Raw genomic sequence first — 18,150 nt, 5'->3', positions numbered from 1 at the left:
CCCGGGCCTCCAGGATCGCGCCCTGGGCCAAAGGCAGGCGCCAAACCGCTGCGCCACCCAGGGATCCCAATTTTCTGATTTTTTATTGCAAGTAGAAATGGAATATTTTCAGATGTGTTTTATATATTTAATGACAATTTTTTATTCTTCTTTTTAAGCCATTAATGTTACAAATTATATTTGTTCATTTTCTACGTTTAAAAGATCCTTGAATTTTAGTAATCAAAAATTCAAAATGCTTTCTCCTATGAAAATAAACATTTTAAAATAGTTCAATAAGTATGTTTGACATAAGCTGTATTAATTATGTTCTTGTGTAGGATACTATTCACTATATTTTAGAATCAGCTTCAATTTGTAATGATGGATGGGTGTTGTTAGGGACTGGGATGACCAGGAGACTGGAGCCACAGTTCCCATAAAACTGTTCAGAGTGATTCTTACAGTAAACAAAAATCATGTCATAAAAGCAGTGATTATGTAAGCCTAGAAAGGTGCTTGAAAAGGCCCTCCCTGTGCTATTCATTTTGATTCAAAGATGAGTAATGCAGCTCTGGGATTACTGACAAATGACGGAAGGGTTACATATGTTTGAATGACAATGAGTAGAAATCAAACATTTGTTTCTTTCAACCATGAAGTGTCCCTTTACCTATTTAACTGGTAATAGGATAAGGGGGGAAGGGGACTGTGGAACAATTATTTTTTCATTGAAGGACACATTATTGGTCCTATAGTGATTATTTCACTTTTATGTATAGTATCTAGCCAGTTCCCAACTACAAGTGAATATACAAGTGGATTTTTTTTTTTTACAAATGACAAGGAAAACATAAATGGAAAACATAAAACAAATCCTATCAAAGGTTTTTGTAATTCTTGACTACTCTGATGTTTATTGTTACAGTTTATGTTACTTGACCGTTTCTTAAAGATTTGTGTAGTATTTAAGTTACTGAAGAGGAAAATATATAGGTTTACTTATGTCTTTTGATTTTTTTTTTTTAGAAAAGCCTTTAGAAAATATCTAAGAGGATTTAAAGTTGCTTAACCTGTATTTAATGAATTGTGATGTCAATTAAAAAACATAAGAAAAAGCTAAATAAAACAAAGATAATTAGAGGGATATAAGAATTGATAAATTGTTAAGTTCTGAGTTTTACAACCAATAATTTACAAACCATAAGTAAGAATTAAAAGCAAAACTATACGTAATGTTTTTTTTAATTCTGTTGCATATTTTTATCATCTTAATTTATTTTATATTTCTTTCATGGTATCTTTATAATAGGATAGACATATATAAATGCTCTCTCTTACACACATACACACACAAATATAAGGAGTAAATCACTAACAGTTAATGAATGTCCATTAACAATTGGCTGCCATTAAAACACTGTAGAATTATCTCAATTCTCTAGGTTACTTTTGATTTAAAACAGTCATAAATCTCACAAGAGAAAATAATAAATTTCCCAGAAATTTAACTTAACAAATTCACATTAGAAGCTTATTGTGAATATTTGTAATATAATATTGTTTTATCCACTTAATTTCTTAAGAGTTTGACTTTTTGGATTTTCCACACACTCAGAGAAATTATTTTATGTGACTCATTAATATATTACATTAGGTTTTCCATTTAGTAGAGAGCAAGGGAGTGACACGTTAGAACATTGAAGAGGTATATTCTGCTTAGAAGTAAATAAAGCATCAATTAAAAATATCCTTGAAAAAAACTGGGAAAAAAAAAAACCCGACTTTGTAACTTGTTTTTCTATAAATGAAGTACAGGGTGATCTGTGAGTCAGTGTATTTTCATGATCTTCCTGGTACTAATTTGTATAGTACTAGGTAAGGAGGTCTAAAGTCTTAATACTAAGAATTTCTTTTGATCAACAACTAATCATATAATGATTTTTAGTATTGCTTCTGAAGCTACATACAGGTAGTGTAGTTCTGGAATCTAGAAATGGGACACTCCTATAGAAAGAAGTGAAATGGAGACATAGGAAATATACAAAAAGTAAATGGATGTGTACAAAGAGGGTAGTTAAAAGAACAATTCTTGCCCAATAGAAACTGATTGAATTGATGGTCCCTAAGAATCCTTTCCTCAGAATGACTCTACAATTGCTACAGAAATACTATTTATTATTTGTTGATTCTTTATTGATTTATTATTTTATTGAGATATAATTGACATATAACATCGTGTTATACATTACAATATGTAATTACCACCTTGGCATTAGCTAGCATTGTCATCACATCATATATCTTTTGTGGAGGGTGGAGTATTTAAGATCAAATCCTTTAGCAGCTTTGAAATATACAATATAATATTGTTGACCATAATTGCCATACTGTGCATTAGCTCTCCAGAACTTATTCATTTTCTAACTGCAAGTTTCTAGGCTTTGATCAACATTGAATTCTCTTACCTCCAGCCCCTGTTAACCAGCAGTTTACCCTCTGTTTCTATGGGCTCATCTTTTCTAGATTCCATATTTAAGTGATATCTTTTTCTATATCTGTTTAGCATAATGCCCTTAGGCTCCATCCATGTTATCACAAATGGAAGGAATGTATGGTAAAACACTTGAAACTAAGGTGAATACATCTTGAGTGGTTATACAGTATACAAGTGTTAAGTAACTAACAAAATACTAAGACAAAAAAAAACAAATAGAACATACATTTGAGAGCCACAGTAAAAGTTAACAGTTTTATTACGCAGGAAAAGAATGGCTTCCTTTTTGAGTGTCTCCGCTTATAAAATTAGATTGTATTGAAAATATTAATGATGCTGGTTGTAAAGAAAATCACATAGGCTACTCGACTCTGATGTTCATGTTGCCATCCTTATTGACACAGAACCATGATGTTTCAATAAATGCAGATTTCCAACAAGATCTATATGCTATTCCACGTTTACATGAAGATGATTTAAAAGCTAAATGCTTTTAAAGAAATATGGTTAAGAATGAAGTTTAAATGTACAAATACCTTATGTTTTATTGATTGTTATTGAGAACACTTTAGGTCATATCTAGTAGATTTTGTTTTGTACTTAATAAAAAAAGAATTTTTCAAAGTAAATCAGTATTTTATTGAAGGGAATTAAACAGGGAAGATAATTATGCCCATCCTCAACTTGATACTAATTCAAGCACATTTCAATGATTTTTATTAATATTTTATCAACATTCTGTAACTTTTTTTTAGTTACAGGTCACAATATAATTTTTAAAGTAAACTGCTTCCAATTCTCTTTTGATTATTTCACTAATGCCAACACCTTTGAAAGACCCTGAATTATACATTATAATGGATCATTTAATAGTTACATTTCTTTACAGCATAGATCTACGTTTAAAATTCTACATTGCCTATAGGAATTAGGGCTATTTTGCATGAGGCTATATTCTCTTGTTTATATAGGATGATATTAGTTTTACAAATCTGAACAAGGAGGGCTTCTCTTTCATTGCATATCATCCACTTGCTTGCTTAAAAGAGAATGCTATATAGAACTGTGTTGTTCAGTAATACCACGCTGTTCAATAATATCACAGTCTTAATTTCTTGTTACTATTTATATTTTCTTGAGGAACATTAGTCATCCAGGTGACAGCAACAGATGCTGATGATCCCGCCAGTGGTAATAATGCTCGTCTCCTGTACAGTTTACTACAAGGCCAACCATATTTCTCCATTGAACCAACAACAGGTATTTCTGAATGAAAAAAGTGCCATTCAACAGGATTCTACATAGGCAAATGTCAGAGCAAAAATTAATCTGTATATAAACATGTTGTACAGTACACCTGATATTTCAAAAACTAAATGGGCTGTACTTTTAAACATTTAAATCTTTTTAGGCTTTTAGCTGATTTTTCTAACTTTCAGAGATTAAATTTTCTAAATCTACACCACTATAAAAATCTGTGTATAAGGTATAAAACATATGTAAAGATTATGACAAATCAATTGGAAAAAGAAAAAAAAACAATTTAAAAACATACTAAAAGACATTTAAAACAATTGGCTAAAAATTTGGTATACAAAAAGCCTACAAGATTAATAAAAATGATTAACCTCAGGAGTAATCAGGAGAATGCAAACTAAACTAAAACCACATGAGATACCCAATTCTTTATGGAGTCAACACCCAATTCTCTCTGGAGTCAAACATAGGGAGATATTAGCAGTGTCTGTTTAATATATTCACTGTATTCTATAGTGATTCATATAACAGATTATACTTGTAAATCACTTTAGTCCACAATTAAAATGCCATCACAATATGGTCCAATTTATCCTTTTGTGATTTTACAGATCTCACAGTCTTTTAATGAACACTTTTCCCCAGACACAGTTGAGGACTGGCCATTCTCTTTCTTTGTGTTAGTGTTCCCAAAATTTTTAGGCCAGCATCCTCTTGTCCTATGCACCACCTTAAATTTCTCCTAGTTTTATTTTTTTCAGTGATAATTAATTACTTTTTCACTAATTTTGTAGAAAGTTATTATTTATTATGATCCATCTTGAGTTTGAAAATCTGTGTACATATTTATCTCTATTGGTAGATTATGAAAAACTGTTGGTCAAAAACAAACCCTTCTTTATATATCATGACTTAAAATAAACTTTAACATCACAGGTGCACAATATTTTTTGCATAAATTTGGTTTTGCAATTTACACATTTACTTATGATTAACTTCTTTCAAATTTAAGGGAGAAGTTAAAAAAAGGGAGAAGTTAATTGTAGCACACGAATATTATGTTAGGGAAGATAGCAAAAATAATTTGAGGTAAAAATAAGATATTCCTCTTTTCTACCTGCAGATTATATTAACATGGTTATTTTCTTAAGGATTTACTAGTGTTTTTAGTATTGTGATGACTACTTTAAACTCTAGACAGAGTTGGTATTTATTATTGTTATTATTATTGTTAATTAATATTATTATTATTTTCTCCAAGACAGTGTCTAGCATATTGTAGTGACTTAAAATGTGTCAAAAGAATTATTGTATGATTGAATTCTTAAGAAATTAACTATGAGAATACCATGATTAATATGAAATAATAAATTATGTTTTATTACATTTTTAAAGGAGTCATAAGAATATCTTCTAAAATGGATAGAGAATTGCAAGATGAGTATTGGGTAATTATTCAAGCCAAAGATATGATTGGTCTGCCTGGAGCTCTGTCTGGAACAACAAGTGTATTAATTAAACTTTCTGATGTTAACGACAATAAACCTATATTTAAGGAAAGTAAGTAGAAAACATCTTAAATTTTCATTAAAACATAATTATACTTACGTTAAATATATGCAGATAGTAGGGTTTTGCATCTAAAGCACTACAACAGCACTAGAATTGTATAAAATAAATTTGTCAATTATTCTATATGTGATTATTTTTATTAGTGTGAAAAGACAAATATAAATAAAAGACTAATGTGGCTTTTTAAATTGCTTCTATAACAATTTCCACAAATTTCATGTCTTAAATTATTACCTTAATGAAACCTGTTGCAGGTGTCACCATATTAAATTCAAGGTGTCTTCAGGGCTGTGTTCCAAGGATCCAGGGGAGAATCCATTTCTTTGGATTTGGTTGATGACAAAATTCAGTTTTTTATGTTTGTAAGATTAAAGTCACTGTTTCCTTGATGGCTGTCAGCTGAAGGACACTGTTAGCTCCTTAAGGCATCTTTCTGATTCTTGTATAAACTCATGCACCTCAAACACAGCAAAAGGTGTTAAATCCTACACACACTGTCATCTCTCTGACCTGCACTTTTGCCTCTTCTTCACTTTAAGGACTGATGTGATTACATCAGGCCCACTTGGATAAACCAAGACAATCTCCATATCTCAAGGTCAGCAAATTAGCAATATGAATTCTACCTGCAACCTTTATAATTACCTTTTTTCACTTTATGTAATATATTCACAGGTCTGAGGTATTAGAACACAGATATTTTGGGGGATTTATTTTTTTGTCTACTGTCAGTAATTATCTCAAGTGATACTATTTTATTTTTTAATTTTGTTTGATATATTAAAACTAAGAACAAATAAAAACAATTCACCTATTTCTATATTCACCTATGATTTATGCATATGCATATACACACACACAATCTTTCATATATAAGAGAGATCATATGGTCTTTGTCTTCCTCTGACTTATTTCACTTAGCATAATGCCCTTGAGGTCTATCTATGTTGTTGCAAATGTCAAGATATCATTCTTCTTTATTAATAAGTAATATTCCTCTGTGTGTGTTCATGTGTGTGCATGTGTGTATTATAATTTCTTTATCCATGCATCCATTGGTGGGTATTTAGTTTGTTTCCGTATTTTGACTATTGTGAATAATAATGCAATGAACATGATAGTGCAGATACCTTTTCTAATTAGTGTTTTCATTTTTTTGGATGGATACCCAGGAATGGAATTGCTAGATCATAAGGTAGTTCTATGTTTAATTTTTCGAAAAACTACCATACTGTTTTCTACGATGGGTACACAAATTTATTCCCACTAACCATGCACGAGGGTTCCCTTTTCTCCACATCCTCACCAACACTTCTTATTTCTGGTCTTTTAAATAATAGCCATTCTAACAGATGTGAGGTAATATTTCATTATGTTTTGATTTGCATTTCCCTGATGAATAATGATATAGAGCATTGTTTCATAGATCTGTTAACCATCTGTATGCCTTCTTTGGAAAAATGTCTGTTCAGGTCTTGTGTCCATTTTTAATATTATCATCATCATCATCATCATTATTATTATTTGATAATGAGTTGTATGAGTTTCTATATATTTTGGAGTTAACATCTTATCAGATATATAATTTACACATATTTCCTCCCATCAGTAAATTTTCTTTTCATCATTTTGATGGTTTCCTTTGCTGTGCAGAAGCTTTTAGTTTGATATAGTACACTCAATTTTTCTTTTGTTGTTTTTGTTTTTGATATTAGATACAAAAAATCATAACCAAGACCTAGGTCAGGGAGCTTACTGCCTATGTTTTCTTCTAAGAGTTTTATGGTTTCAGGTCTATTAAGTTCAAGTCTTTAATCCATTTTGAGTTAATTTTTGTGTATGGTGTAAGATAGTGGTCCTGTTACATTCTTTTTCATTTGATTGTCCAATTTTCCCAATAGCATTTATTAAAGAGACTGACATTACCTATTGCATATTTTGGCTCCTTTGACATAAATTAACTGACCATATATGTGTGGATATATTTTACTTTTGTTGCATGAATAGGCCCCAATTGCTCTAATAAGTAATAAATACAAGTTAAATCACGTGTTGTGTTTCAGAAGGAGTTTCTTGCGAAAGTCTGGGAGAAATTATTTTTTTCTTAGGAGATTCCTCTCCCCCCATGGGATTCTTTCTTAGCAACAGAAATGCATTTACAAGCAATTCTAGAAATCATGAGCAATTATCATGATAGGTGGAATATATAAGCATGTTTCAAAGAGAAAAGTAGATCACGCACCGACATACACACACACACACACACACACACACACACATCCCCCTAAGTGATGCAGACATGATGCAGTTCAGCTAATTTGTGCAAAGCCCAGAGTTATTAGATCTTCTGAATTTTCAAAAAAATTATAAATCTGGATGTATTTCTGTGCTGTTGTCAAATTTAAAATTTTTCAGTTTAATGTGGCCATTTTTAAAAAAAATCATATAGATTTAAGGTATGCAATATGAAGTTTTGATATCATATACATAGTGAAATCATTACTACAGACAAGCTAATTAACATATCCATCTCCACACATTGTTACGTTGTGTGGGGGTGTGTGGTGAGAGCACCTGAGATGTTCTCTCAGAAAATTCCCATTATATGATACAGTAGTATCAACTATAGTCACCAAGCTGTACACTGGATTTGTAAACTTATTTATCCTACATCATTGCAGCTTCGTATCATTTGAGTCACCGCTCCTGATTTCTTTATAAGTCAATGAAACAGCTCCTCTTTGGATGGAATTTAGGTAATAAGGCAGCAGTTTGTGACCTTCATCTCCATGTTATAAATGCATCGTGTATATGACTATCTCTACAAAGTGTGTGTCCTAAAGACAAGAAGGTGATGTGTAATGTAATCTGAAATACTCAGGACTTTATGAAATGACTGCCATATAATAAATACAGAAAAATATATTGAATAAATCTAGTCTATGTTTTATTCAGATGAAGGTGAAATAATAAGTTGAAGAATCTGGAAGGCAGTACGCCCAAAGAATGTTTGTTGAGACAAAAATGCCCTTGAAGTTTCTGCTGCCATCCTTATTTCTTCTCATTTTTCTTAACTTTAACATCATGAACATTGATAAACATAATATCTATAAGCATAAATAACAATGTATGTATACATTGACATATATCTGGACAAATTAGAATATTTAAAATAGTTTCTAAAATTCTTACAGCTAACCACACCCCTCATGTAAAATGATAGCATTACTATTTTCAAATTTGAGTGTGGTGAACATGATTCTAGTACCATAAAGTTACCTCACTCTTTAAAATAGTTTTCTCTGTTTCCATGCCACACCATAATCATGTGAATGTATGTGTATTGTCTGTTGTTCCAGAACAGAAGCATGCTGACCTCCTTATTCTTTAAACTATTTTCCCTGATTTTAATCCTATTGTTTTCCTCTCATTTTAAATATTTAATACATATCTCCTCTGAATGTACAACCTCCCCTCACCTCTCAATCAAGGGCATCTACTCTGTTAATTACTATTAACATTCAAACATGTGGTTGTCATTGTTTTCATCTTAAAGACAAAACAAAATAAATACATTATAGATTCACTTCTGTATCTAGCTAATCATGCTTCATTTTCTTTTCCTTTAGAGAAAAGAATTTTTAAAATGTTGAGGGGTGCTTGGGTGGCTCAGTTGGTTAGGCATCTGCCTTGGGCTCAGGTCATGATCTTAGGGTACTGGTTTCAAGCCCAGTGCTGGGTTCCCTGCAAGCAGGGAGTCTGCTTCTCCCTCTCCCTTTGTGCGTGCTCTCTCTCTCTCTTTCTCTCAAGTAAGTAAATAAAATCTTTAAAAAATATGAAATGTCAAACTCATTATCTTATTTGCTGTCTTTTAAACTCTCTGGAGACCACTCAGTAGAGTTTCATCCACACTGCTTGGCCAAACTGATCCAGTCGATTCTATCAATAATCTATGTGCAATCAAATCCAATAAATTCTCAGTCCTAATATAGTGTCATTTTTCAGCAAGATTTGATAGGGATTACTCCATTCTTATGTGCTTTTTCATCTATCTCAGTGGTCACTTTTTAATCATCTTTGCCTCCTCTTTACATTTACATACTGTAAACTTTGTGTATTTCTATTATCAGGCCTTAGAATATCATTTCTCATCCTTTTTCATTCACTCCTTGATATTCTCATCTGGCCATGTGACTTTAAATGCTACCTCTATGCTGACTCTCCCAGATACATACCTCCAGTGTAAACCAACCCCTGACCTGAACTACACATATGTATATACAACTGTCTACTCAGTATCTTCATTTATGTGCTATATATATTTAAACTAGACATATATTTGAGTTTCTGATCATGCCTATCTTCTCCTCTAAACCTCTTCTTTTCATAGCTTTTCTCATTTCAAAGACTATCAAATCCAGCCTTTGTATTGCTCAGGGCAAAATCTCGCCCATTCAATTCAATTCAAACAACCCAACTTTGATGACACTGAGCCAAATCTACGTCAGTTCTAATTTCCAACTCCGACTGAATTGATGATCAATTTTGCAAAATTCTTGCTAGTCTCTGATTTTCAATGTTCTGTGACTGCATGTGCACATGATCTCTCTCTCTCTCTCTCTCTCTCTCTCACACACACACACACACACACACACACACAATCTCTCCTAATAAAAAACAAAACTTATTTGTTTAAAGATTTTGAAGTCACCTTCCCCTCTATTCTTTCTCTCATATCCGAAATTCAGTCCTCTGCAGATCCTGTGGGCTCTATCTTTTAAAAATATCCCTAATCTGAATTTCTCAACAATTGTATTTGCAACTGTGGTTCATACTACCCTCTTAATTTGTCTCCATTATTGTCATAGGCTTCCATCTACTCTCTGATTCCACCTCTGTTCTCCTCTGGTCTACTTCCAACACAACTTGAGTGACTTTGCTGAAATGCAGGTCGGATTATATCACTCAAATGTCTTACCATGTCACTCACAGAAAAAGTCACAGGCCTTAATATAACCTCCATTGTCCTAAACAATTTGCCATTATCCAGTCCTGTTCCATTACTTCTGGGAGCTCATGTCCTAGCATTCTACCTTTTTTTTTCATGGACAAACCAACACCAGGCAATTGACCTACCTAGGTCACTGGAAAACTTTAATCACTGGTTTTGTGGCCTTTTGGCTTGCACTTCCCTCTTCCTGAAATTCTGTTTTCTATAGTATGCATTTTCCCACAATGGAAAATCACACAACCACTTTGCAGCACAGTTAAGCTGTTGCTTCCTGAAGATTGTAAAAATATTAGCAACTTTTAAGTGACATTTCACCCATTTTAAAAAAAAGGGAGGATAATCTCACAAGGCAATCTGTGAAGTGACTTGCTATATTCTAAGAAAATCAATCTCTTTAAAGAAAAATTTTATTACATGTTCCTTTTTTAAATTCTACAAAGTTTCATTTCTTTTTTTATAAAGATGTATTTATTTGAGAGAGAGAGACAGAGACAGAGAAAGAGAGCATAATTGAGGGAAGGGGCAAAGGGAGAGGGAGAAGCAGACTCCTTACTGAGACAGGAGCCTGATGTGGGGCTTGATCCCAGGACCCTGAGAACTGGACCTGAGCGACAATCAAATGCTTAACCAAAGGAGCAACCCAGGGCCCCCAAGTTTCATTCTTTAGAATAATGACATATATTATTATTTCCCACATTTTAACATAAATCACAAATAATAACTTACAAATGGCTAACTCTTTATCAACTTCATGCAAGTTACTTCTGAAAAATAAAGGAAGCAAAGCTAATTATTTACATCTATGTATTTCAAATATAAGTGCTATTGTTTTCATGTAACCAAAAGAATGGGGTCATCTGATTTCAGCATGGTTTTCAAACTACTACATCCATTCACTAAGTCTTGTGGATCCCCTTTTTCTTTTCTTTCTTTTCTTTTCTTTTCTTTCTTTTCTTTTCTTTTCTTTTCTTCTTCTTCTTTTTCTTTCTTTTTTTTTTTTTTTCATTTCCACTATGGCCAATGAACTCAGGCTCAGAATCTAAAAATCAGACTATTATACTTACAGCTCACTTATTTATTCTCTCCCATCTCTAATCCACACTTACATTTACTGTAAACTTTAGGTATCAGAGTGAAATTGAAAACTCTTTATCAAATTTAATTGGGATGGTTGAAGGATATAATAAAAAATAAATCCAAAAATATCAGCAAAGTATACATATGAATAGAAGTTTGGAAAATATATGTACTGGTGATAGGACTTCCTAAGCTATATTTGAGAGACATTAATAGATGCTCAAGTAGGATATTAGGGAAATACAAAATACAGATTACAAAAAGAAGGGATAGATAGATAAATGGATGGATAGATAGATAGATGTTAGATAGATAGATATTGATTTAGGTAAAGTTAACTGGTAGAAAGTGAGGGTATGGGTTTTCCCATAGTCCACAAAAAAAAAAGGTGCTAAAATTGAGAGCTCCTTATGTTTATTATTTGTGTGAAGTATCTGCATTTTGTTTTTAAAGGGTTATACCGCCTAACTGTTTCTGAATCTGCACCCACTGGGACTTCAATAGGAAGAATCATGGCATATGATAATGACATTGGAGAGAATGCAGAAATGGATTACAGCATTGAAGATGATTCACAGACATTTGACATAATAACTAATAACGAGACACAAGAAGGAATAGTTATATTAAAAAAGGTAGATATATTTATAATATTTACTTCACAGATGATAAAAATCAAATCAGAAATGCATATAATTATTTTGTATAGCCAGTTAGTTGTTGCTTCATTAAGTAATTGAAATGAGAACTGAATTGAAATGTGATTTATGGTTTAGGGAGCAAAGGAACTCAGAGATGAGACAGAGGTATTACAGAGTCTCAAATTATTTGTAGAGTAGTTTTTTTTTTATTATTTTTTTAAAGACTTTTAGAGGACAAGCTTTTTGGAAAGATCTTAAAATTAATACTCAATCCTATAGGATATTTATGCCTAGAAAAGTATAATTTTAATCCTAAAATCCAAAACATTTTATAATAGATGTAAATAACAAAACACAGAGATTTGCTATGCGGCCGCTTAATGATAATATCAGAGGGATCTAAGCAAGTACATGAGAAGCAAAACGTAACTAAAAAGCAACTAAGACTTAATAACCCAAACTTTTTTTTTTTTTAAAATAATGTCTTGGGTTAATGAAGCCGTTTATTCTTCTGCACACCGTATTTCTTTGTAGAAAGTGGATTTTGAGCACCAGAACCACTATCTTATCAGAGCAAATGTTAAAAACCGCCATGTTGCTGAGCACCTTATGGAATACCATGTTGAAGCTTCCACCACCTTTGTAAGGGTCCAGGTAGAGGATGAGGATGAGCCTCCTGTTTTCCTCCTCCCATATTACCTATTTGAAATCTTGGAAGAAAGCCCACATGGGTCATTTGTAGGCATGGTCTCTGCCACAGATCCAGATCAGAGGAAATCTCCCATCAGGTATGTGTGCAAAGCAGCTTTGTATTAATAAATGAGTGATTACAAGTTAGCCTGAAAATAAAATGTCATAGAAATGTAACAAAGATAAATCTGTTATTCCTTTATGTGGCACTTATTAAAGGTGCAACAGTTTAAACCAGTTAACTATTGATAAAGTTGTGGTAAAATAAGCAATTATAGCTGTACAGTTGTCAGTCACCAACCAGAATTCAATGAAATCAGCTCTATTAATTGGGGTGAGGGAAAAAAAACCACTGATTATGCTAAGTCAGAAGCAAATCTGACCAAAATATGCTTTATTTAAATACTACTAAATTAATATTTAAAAATTGAGAAAGCTTTCACAGGATACCCTTAAAATAGTAAACATGAAATTAGTCCACTTGGTTAGGAACAAGTTTCTGTGTTGCAATTAAATAATATTTACCATCTATTATTCTAGTCTGTTATTTTCAGGTGCTATATTTTCATATCTTTTTCAGTATTTGACTGTAGACCTGGTCAGACAGGAAAACAAAACCTGTTACATGTCTCCTTCCACCACCTTCCCTTATTCCTCTGTTCTCCATGCTTCATAGTTCTGAGAATTTTACAAACTTCCATGTATTTATGAAGATGTGGCTATTGCTTTGTATTTTGTAGGGGCTTTGATTCAAAGAAGCTTCTTTTAAGTTTTTGAAACAGAGAAATGCTCCCACTTTCCCAGTGTAATTCCTAGACATAAAACACTGCCTTCTGATATTTAGATATAGTTCCCACTGAGTAATAGTACTTTCTGTAATAAATATAAGTATATATGTCATATTTCATGTATATAATTATAACCCAGTAATTAGATTATTTTTAATGTTTATTTATTTATGATAGTCACACAGAGAGAGAGAGAGGCAGAGACACAGGCAGAGGGAGAAGCAGGCTCCATGCACCGAGAGCCCGATGTGGGATTCGATCCCGGATCTCCAGGATCGCGCCCTGGGCCAAAGGCAGGCGCCAAACCGCTGCGCCACCTAGGGATCCCAGTAATTAGATTTTTAAAAGTAGTATATATAGTCACCTATGTATTTTGAGAATACTAAAGAATACATAATTCTAAAATAATGCCTTTACGGATTAAGATGTTTATTATACTATCATTTATAATAATGAAACATAGGAAACAATTTAAATATCTAATCATAGTGGTATAAGTAGACGATGGATGATAAATGCTTGAAATGATGCTTATAAACATAGCATAATTTATAAATAATACAAAATTACTGGAGTTGTGTGTTTACTACAAGTAAAAATATTACCTATCTATGAGCCAAATAAGTGAGCCACACCCAAATATTAATAGGTGTTATGTGTTTTTTAGTATCACTATTGGTGGTTACTTGATTTTCTACCAAGAATATTTTAGCTAATAGTTTTTCCTTTTATACTGAAATTTTAATCACTGTAAACATTTTTTAGAGCCTATCGAAAGAATGGTTTTAATGTCTTTTATGGACATTGTTTCATTTGGAGATGCCTTTTTTAAAAAGATTTTATTTATTTATTTATTTATTTATTTATTTATTTATTGTTATTTATTTATGAGAGATACACAAGAGAGAGGCAAAGGCACAGGCAGAGGGAGAATCAGGGTCCTTGCAAGGAGCCCGATGTGGGACTTGATTCTGGAACCGAGATCATGCCCTGAGCCAAAGGCATACACTCAACCACTGAGCCACCCCGGCGTCCCTGGAGGTGCCTTTTAAATAAGACTGCTTTTCATATGTTTGTTAGGATGAAAATAGCCATTGAACACATTTCAGTAGGTATCCACCCACTGTTTTTGTTTTTATGGGTTTTTTGGGGAACAAAAGATCCAAAAAATGTTTGAAAGCAAATGCTAAATGACTTCAATGTGACTTTTAGTGTGATATATCTTCCTTAATACTCACTGGGTAGCAAGACATATAGAAACCAAAGGAAATTAAAGGGCATTCTATTTTGCCCTCAGGGTGTTCCCCATTTGGGGAAAAGAAATTAACATATAGAAAACAAATTGCATTACACCTAATTCAAATAACTCATATTAACTTAGTTTTCCCTCCATGTAAGAATTACCTGATATTTCTCCAAAGTATGGAGATTCTCAGGCTCAGTTTCAGCAAGTCTTCGGTGAGATTAACTGGTTTAGCAAAGTATTCTCACCATTGTTGTCATTGTTAAGTGCAGAAAAGCTTGAGAAAATATCCCTTGAACATGAATTATAATAATAAGGTTTGTGGTGAATGTCTAAGAAAAATGGGGTGTAGATATTAAGAAAGAATGCAATAATTAGACCTGAAATTGGTCAGTCTTCAGCAAGACAACTGAGGGCAGGGGAAGAATAGACAAAAGTTAACATTATCAGAAAGAACATAACTTTTGATCCCATAAACATTAAACAATATTATAGGGAAAAGCCATGAATGACTCCAAGCCCAAGAATTCAGACCAATTCCTTAGGAAAGTCCAAACATTCACATAAAAAGATAAATAACCTGGGTAGTCATGTATGTGACAAACAGGAAGAGCTCTGTGGGTTTTTGGGAATATAGGAGTCTTCTGTGGAAGAGGTTGTCGTTAAACCTCTTTCATCTGTGTTCTAATGGAAGCACTTAAAAATCCTTGAAACACCTAGTAGATCTGCAGCCTACTTGGAAAAATCCCCATTTGTTTCTGGGGGTGGCTTTTGTGTGTCTCAGTTGCTTTGTCTGTGAAGTGGGAATAGTACTTTTGTAGAGGCATATGAGGATTAAGAACACGAGGCATAGACATCTGGAGAAGCATGCATGGAAGAACCATTTGTTTACCATTCAGGCAAGAGCTGTTGACAATGGGAGAATGTGGGCACATTGTATTCATTCAGCATTTTTGTAGGAACGAAGAGTTGCATAAAAAAGAAATCCAAAATCAACCAAACATCAAAACTTCACATTTTAAGCTTTTTAGCTCAAGCTCTTTCTAAAATGTATTGCACACAACTTTCCTTTCTTAAATAGCGCGTATTGACTATTTTAAAATGTTACTGATGATGCAAGGTCATGATCTTTAAAACTTTTATTTGAAAATTACTTCAAACATTTGATTGGTTTTAACGAATGATTTATTATAGAAACAGGCTATTCTAGATGCTTAATACAAGATATTAACTATTAAACTACTATTGCTCTTTGCCAACAGATCTGCTCTGAGTAGGAAATGTGACCATTTGTGGATATGGCAGTAAATTGCTTCTAAAAGTTTAAAATGGGATTGAATTGAAACCAAATTCCCTTAAAGCTGAATTCTCTGTAATTTCTATTTTAATTCCCCCCTGAACACCAGTCTACAAATCAGTGTGATATTTTTAGAGACCTGTCAATTCAAGATTAAAATATTCTCATCTCTTGCCACATAATTATGGCAAACCTCATTGATGTCTCATCAAAGTCTTCAGGAATATATGTGCAATGAGAAGTCATCATTGAACCCAAGTTATTACTCTTCTTTAATTTTTATTATTAATCATTTGCAAGTAGATAACACATACTGAGTACTTCAAAGGCTTCTTTCATTGTGAGTTTGAGATCATTTTCCAGGCTTTTGCATGAGGGAATTTTATCTGGCTTCTTTCCATGCATGCTCTAACAGCATATTCCATCTACTATCTTACTTTTGGAGGATACACACACACACACACACACACACACACACACACACAAAACCATCTCATTTTTATTAAATATTATCAAAGCATTTTTCTTTAAACAAACAAAACCAAACAGTTCTCATATGTCAGCAATCAGGTAATTATAATATCATGCAGATTTAGCAAGCATCTATATGGGTAGGAAAGAAACTCAGCAGTTTAGGGTGAGGATATGCTTTACATTGCTTCAAAGGAGAAAAAAAGGTTAAGAAGCGTTAATTTTTACTGCTCTTTAATTGTACTCCTCTTAATTTTGCAAATGACATTTTTACCATTTCTTTTTAGCTAAATCTTTCACTTGTTAAAATTTTCTTTTGGGATTGAGAATCAATTACGTGTTTAGATTTAGCATACATCAATTTAAATCTGAGACCATTTTAGTTTAGTTCTTTTCTTTTTAATCCTCACTGAGTGGAATCTTAAATATATGCATGCACCTTTCTAAAATTGTTCAGCATTACATTATCTATATGGAGTACGCATTTAATTTGTCTAATTGCCTCAAAAGGGTTTTATATATCACAGTTATACAGAGAAAATAATAAAATTAAAGAATTCTTTTTCTTTGGTGCAGGTATTCTATTAACAGAAGCAAAGTGTTCAGTATTGATGACAATGGTACAATCATCACAACTAACCCTCTTGATCGAGAGATTAGTGCTTGGTACAACCTAAGTATTACAGCCACAGAAAAATGTAAGTACTCATTTAGGACCACACATTGGCTCAGCATATATTTTCAACCATTCAATAATCGCCAAATGTAGGGAAAGAAGCTAGCCTAAAATTTATTGGAACTGGAGTTAAATTATATATATATATATATATATATATATATATATATATATATATATATATTCATATATGTGTATTTTATTTTATCATTTTAGATTACCAGTGTCTATTAATTCCTATTATAGCTTATTTATATACTTACTGCTAAATACTTTAAGACTTTTTATTGTGAAAAATTGAATATAAATTTTGCAAGATTTTTAAAACTGGGATATATTTAATATATATTTTCTATAGGTTCTCTTAGAAGTTATGAGTTTAATGAAAAAAGAAAGTCTTATGTACATCCCCCCTTCAAAAATTCACCCTTAAAAAATACATATATGTGGAAAAAAGTTATAATCTTCCACTTAGAGAAAAATTTCAATTTAGAGAAATGTTTAATTGTCTAGTAATATCATACCATTTAACCATAATCAGTTTAGACTGACTGTATGAGTTCATGAGGGCACTATTCTGGAAATAAAATACAGAATGCCTGTGCCTTGTTCTATTTTTGGATCAAAGTGTTAGTATATACTTGGATATTAGGGATAGGGTAACACTCCAACACAGCCTTTTAAAACTTCAGGCATTTACATATTTCAATGAAATTATGGGAAAAATATGAAGGAGTCAAACAACTAAAATTCATTGGTACATCAAAAACAGTAATCATAGTCAAGACATTTTCAAATTAAGCTTATAGTGGAAGTTGTGCTAACAGTCACATCTTCAGTACTCAGTGGGGACCAATTGTTATTGTTATTTGTTATTTGTCTTTATTTATGTTTTTTAGTTTTGGGGTTTTGCTTCCAGAATTAGGCAGATGATTCCATTTTCAGATTGTA

At 32.3% G+C, this 18,150-nt stretch overlaps 1 protein-coding gene across 2 annotated transcripts in view; it reads left to right on the top strand.

Annotated features, from left to right (window-relative positions):
- LOC129495601 (cadherin-19) overlaps positions 1-18,150 on the top strand; it is a 92,022-nt gene that overhangs the window by 37,289 nt on the left and 36,583 nt on the right. Inside the window, exons 4-8 of one of the 2 annotated variants that reach the window (XM_055303271.1) lie at positions 3,626-3,736; positions 5,129-5,293; positions 11,847-12,028; positions 12,569-12,822; positions 17,100-17,221. In XM_055303271.1, coding sequence (XP_055159246.1) covers positions 3,626-3,736; positions 5,129-5,293; positions 11,847-12,028; positions 12,569-12,822; positions 17,100-17,221 — 834 coding nt within the window. Of the gene's footprint in view, positions 1-3,616; positions 3,737-5,128; positions 5,294-11,846; positions 12,029-12,568; positions 12,823-17,099; positions 17,222-18,150 lie in introns of both variants that reach the window. The other variant, XM_055303270.1, reaches the window with a different exon arrangement.

This window comes from Nyctereutes procyonoides, unplaced genomic scaffold, assembly GCF_905146905.1.
Source record: "Nyctereutes procyonoides isolate TBG_1078 unplaced genomic scaffold, NYPRO_anot_genome, whole genome shotgun sequence".
In the NCBI taxonomy this organism is placed as follows: domain Eukaryota; kingdom Metazoa; phylum Chordata; class Mammalia; order Carnivora; family Canidae; genus Nyctereutes; species Nyctereutes procyonoides.
Note: the sequence above shows the minus strand (reverse complement) of the source record. Positions and strands in the feature narration are given on the sequence as shown.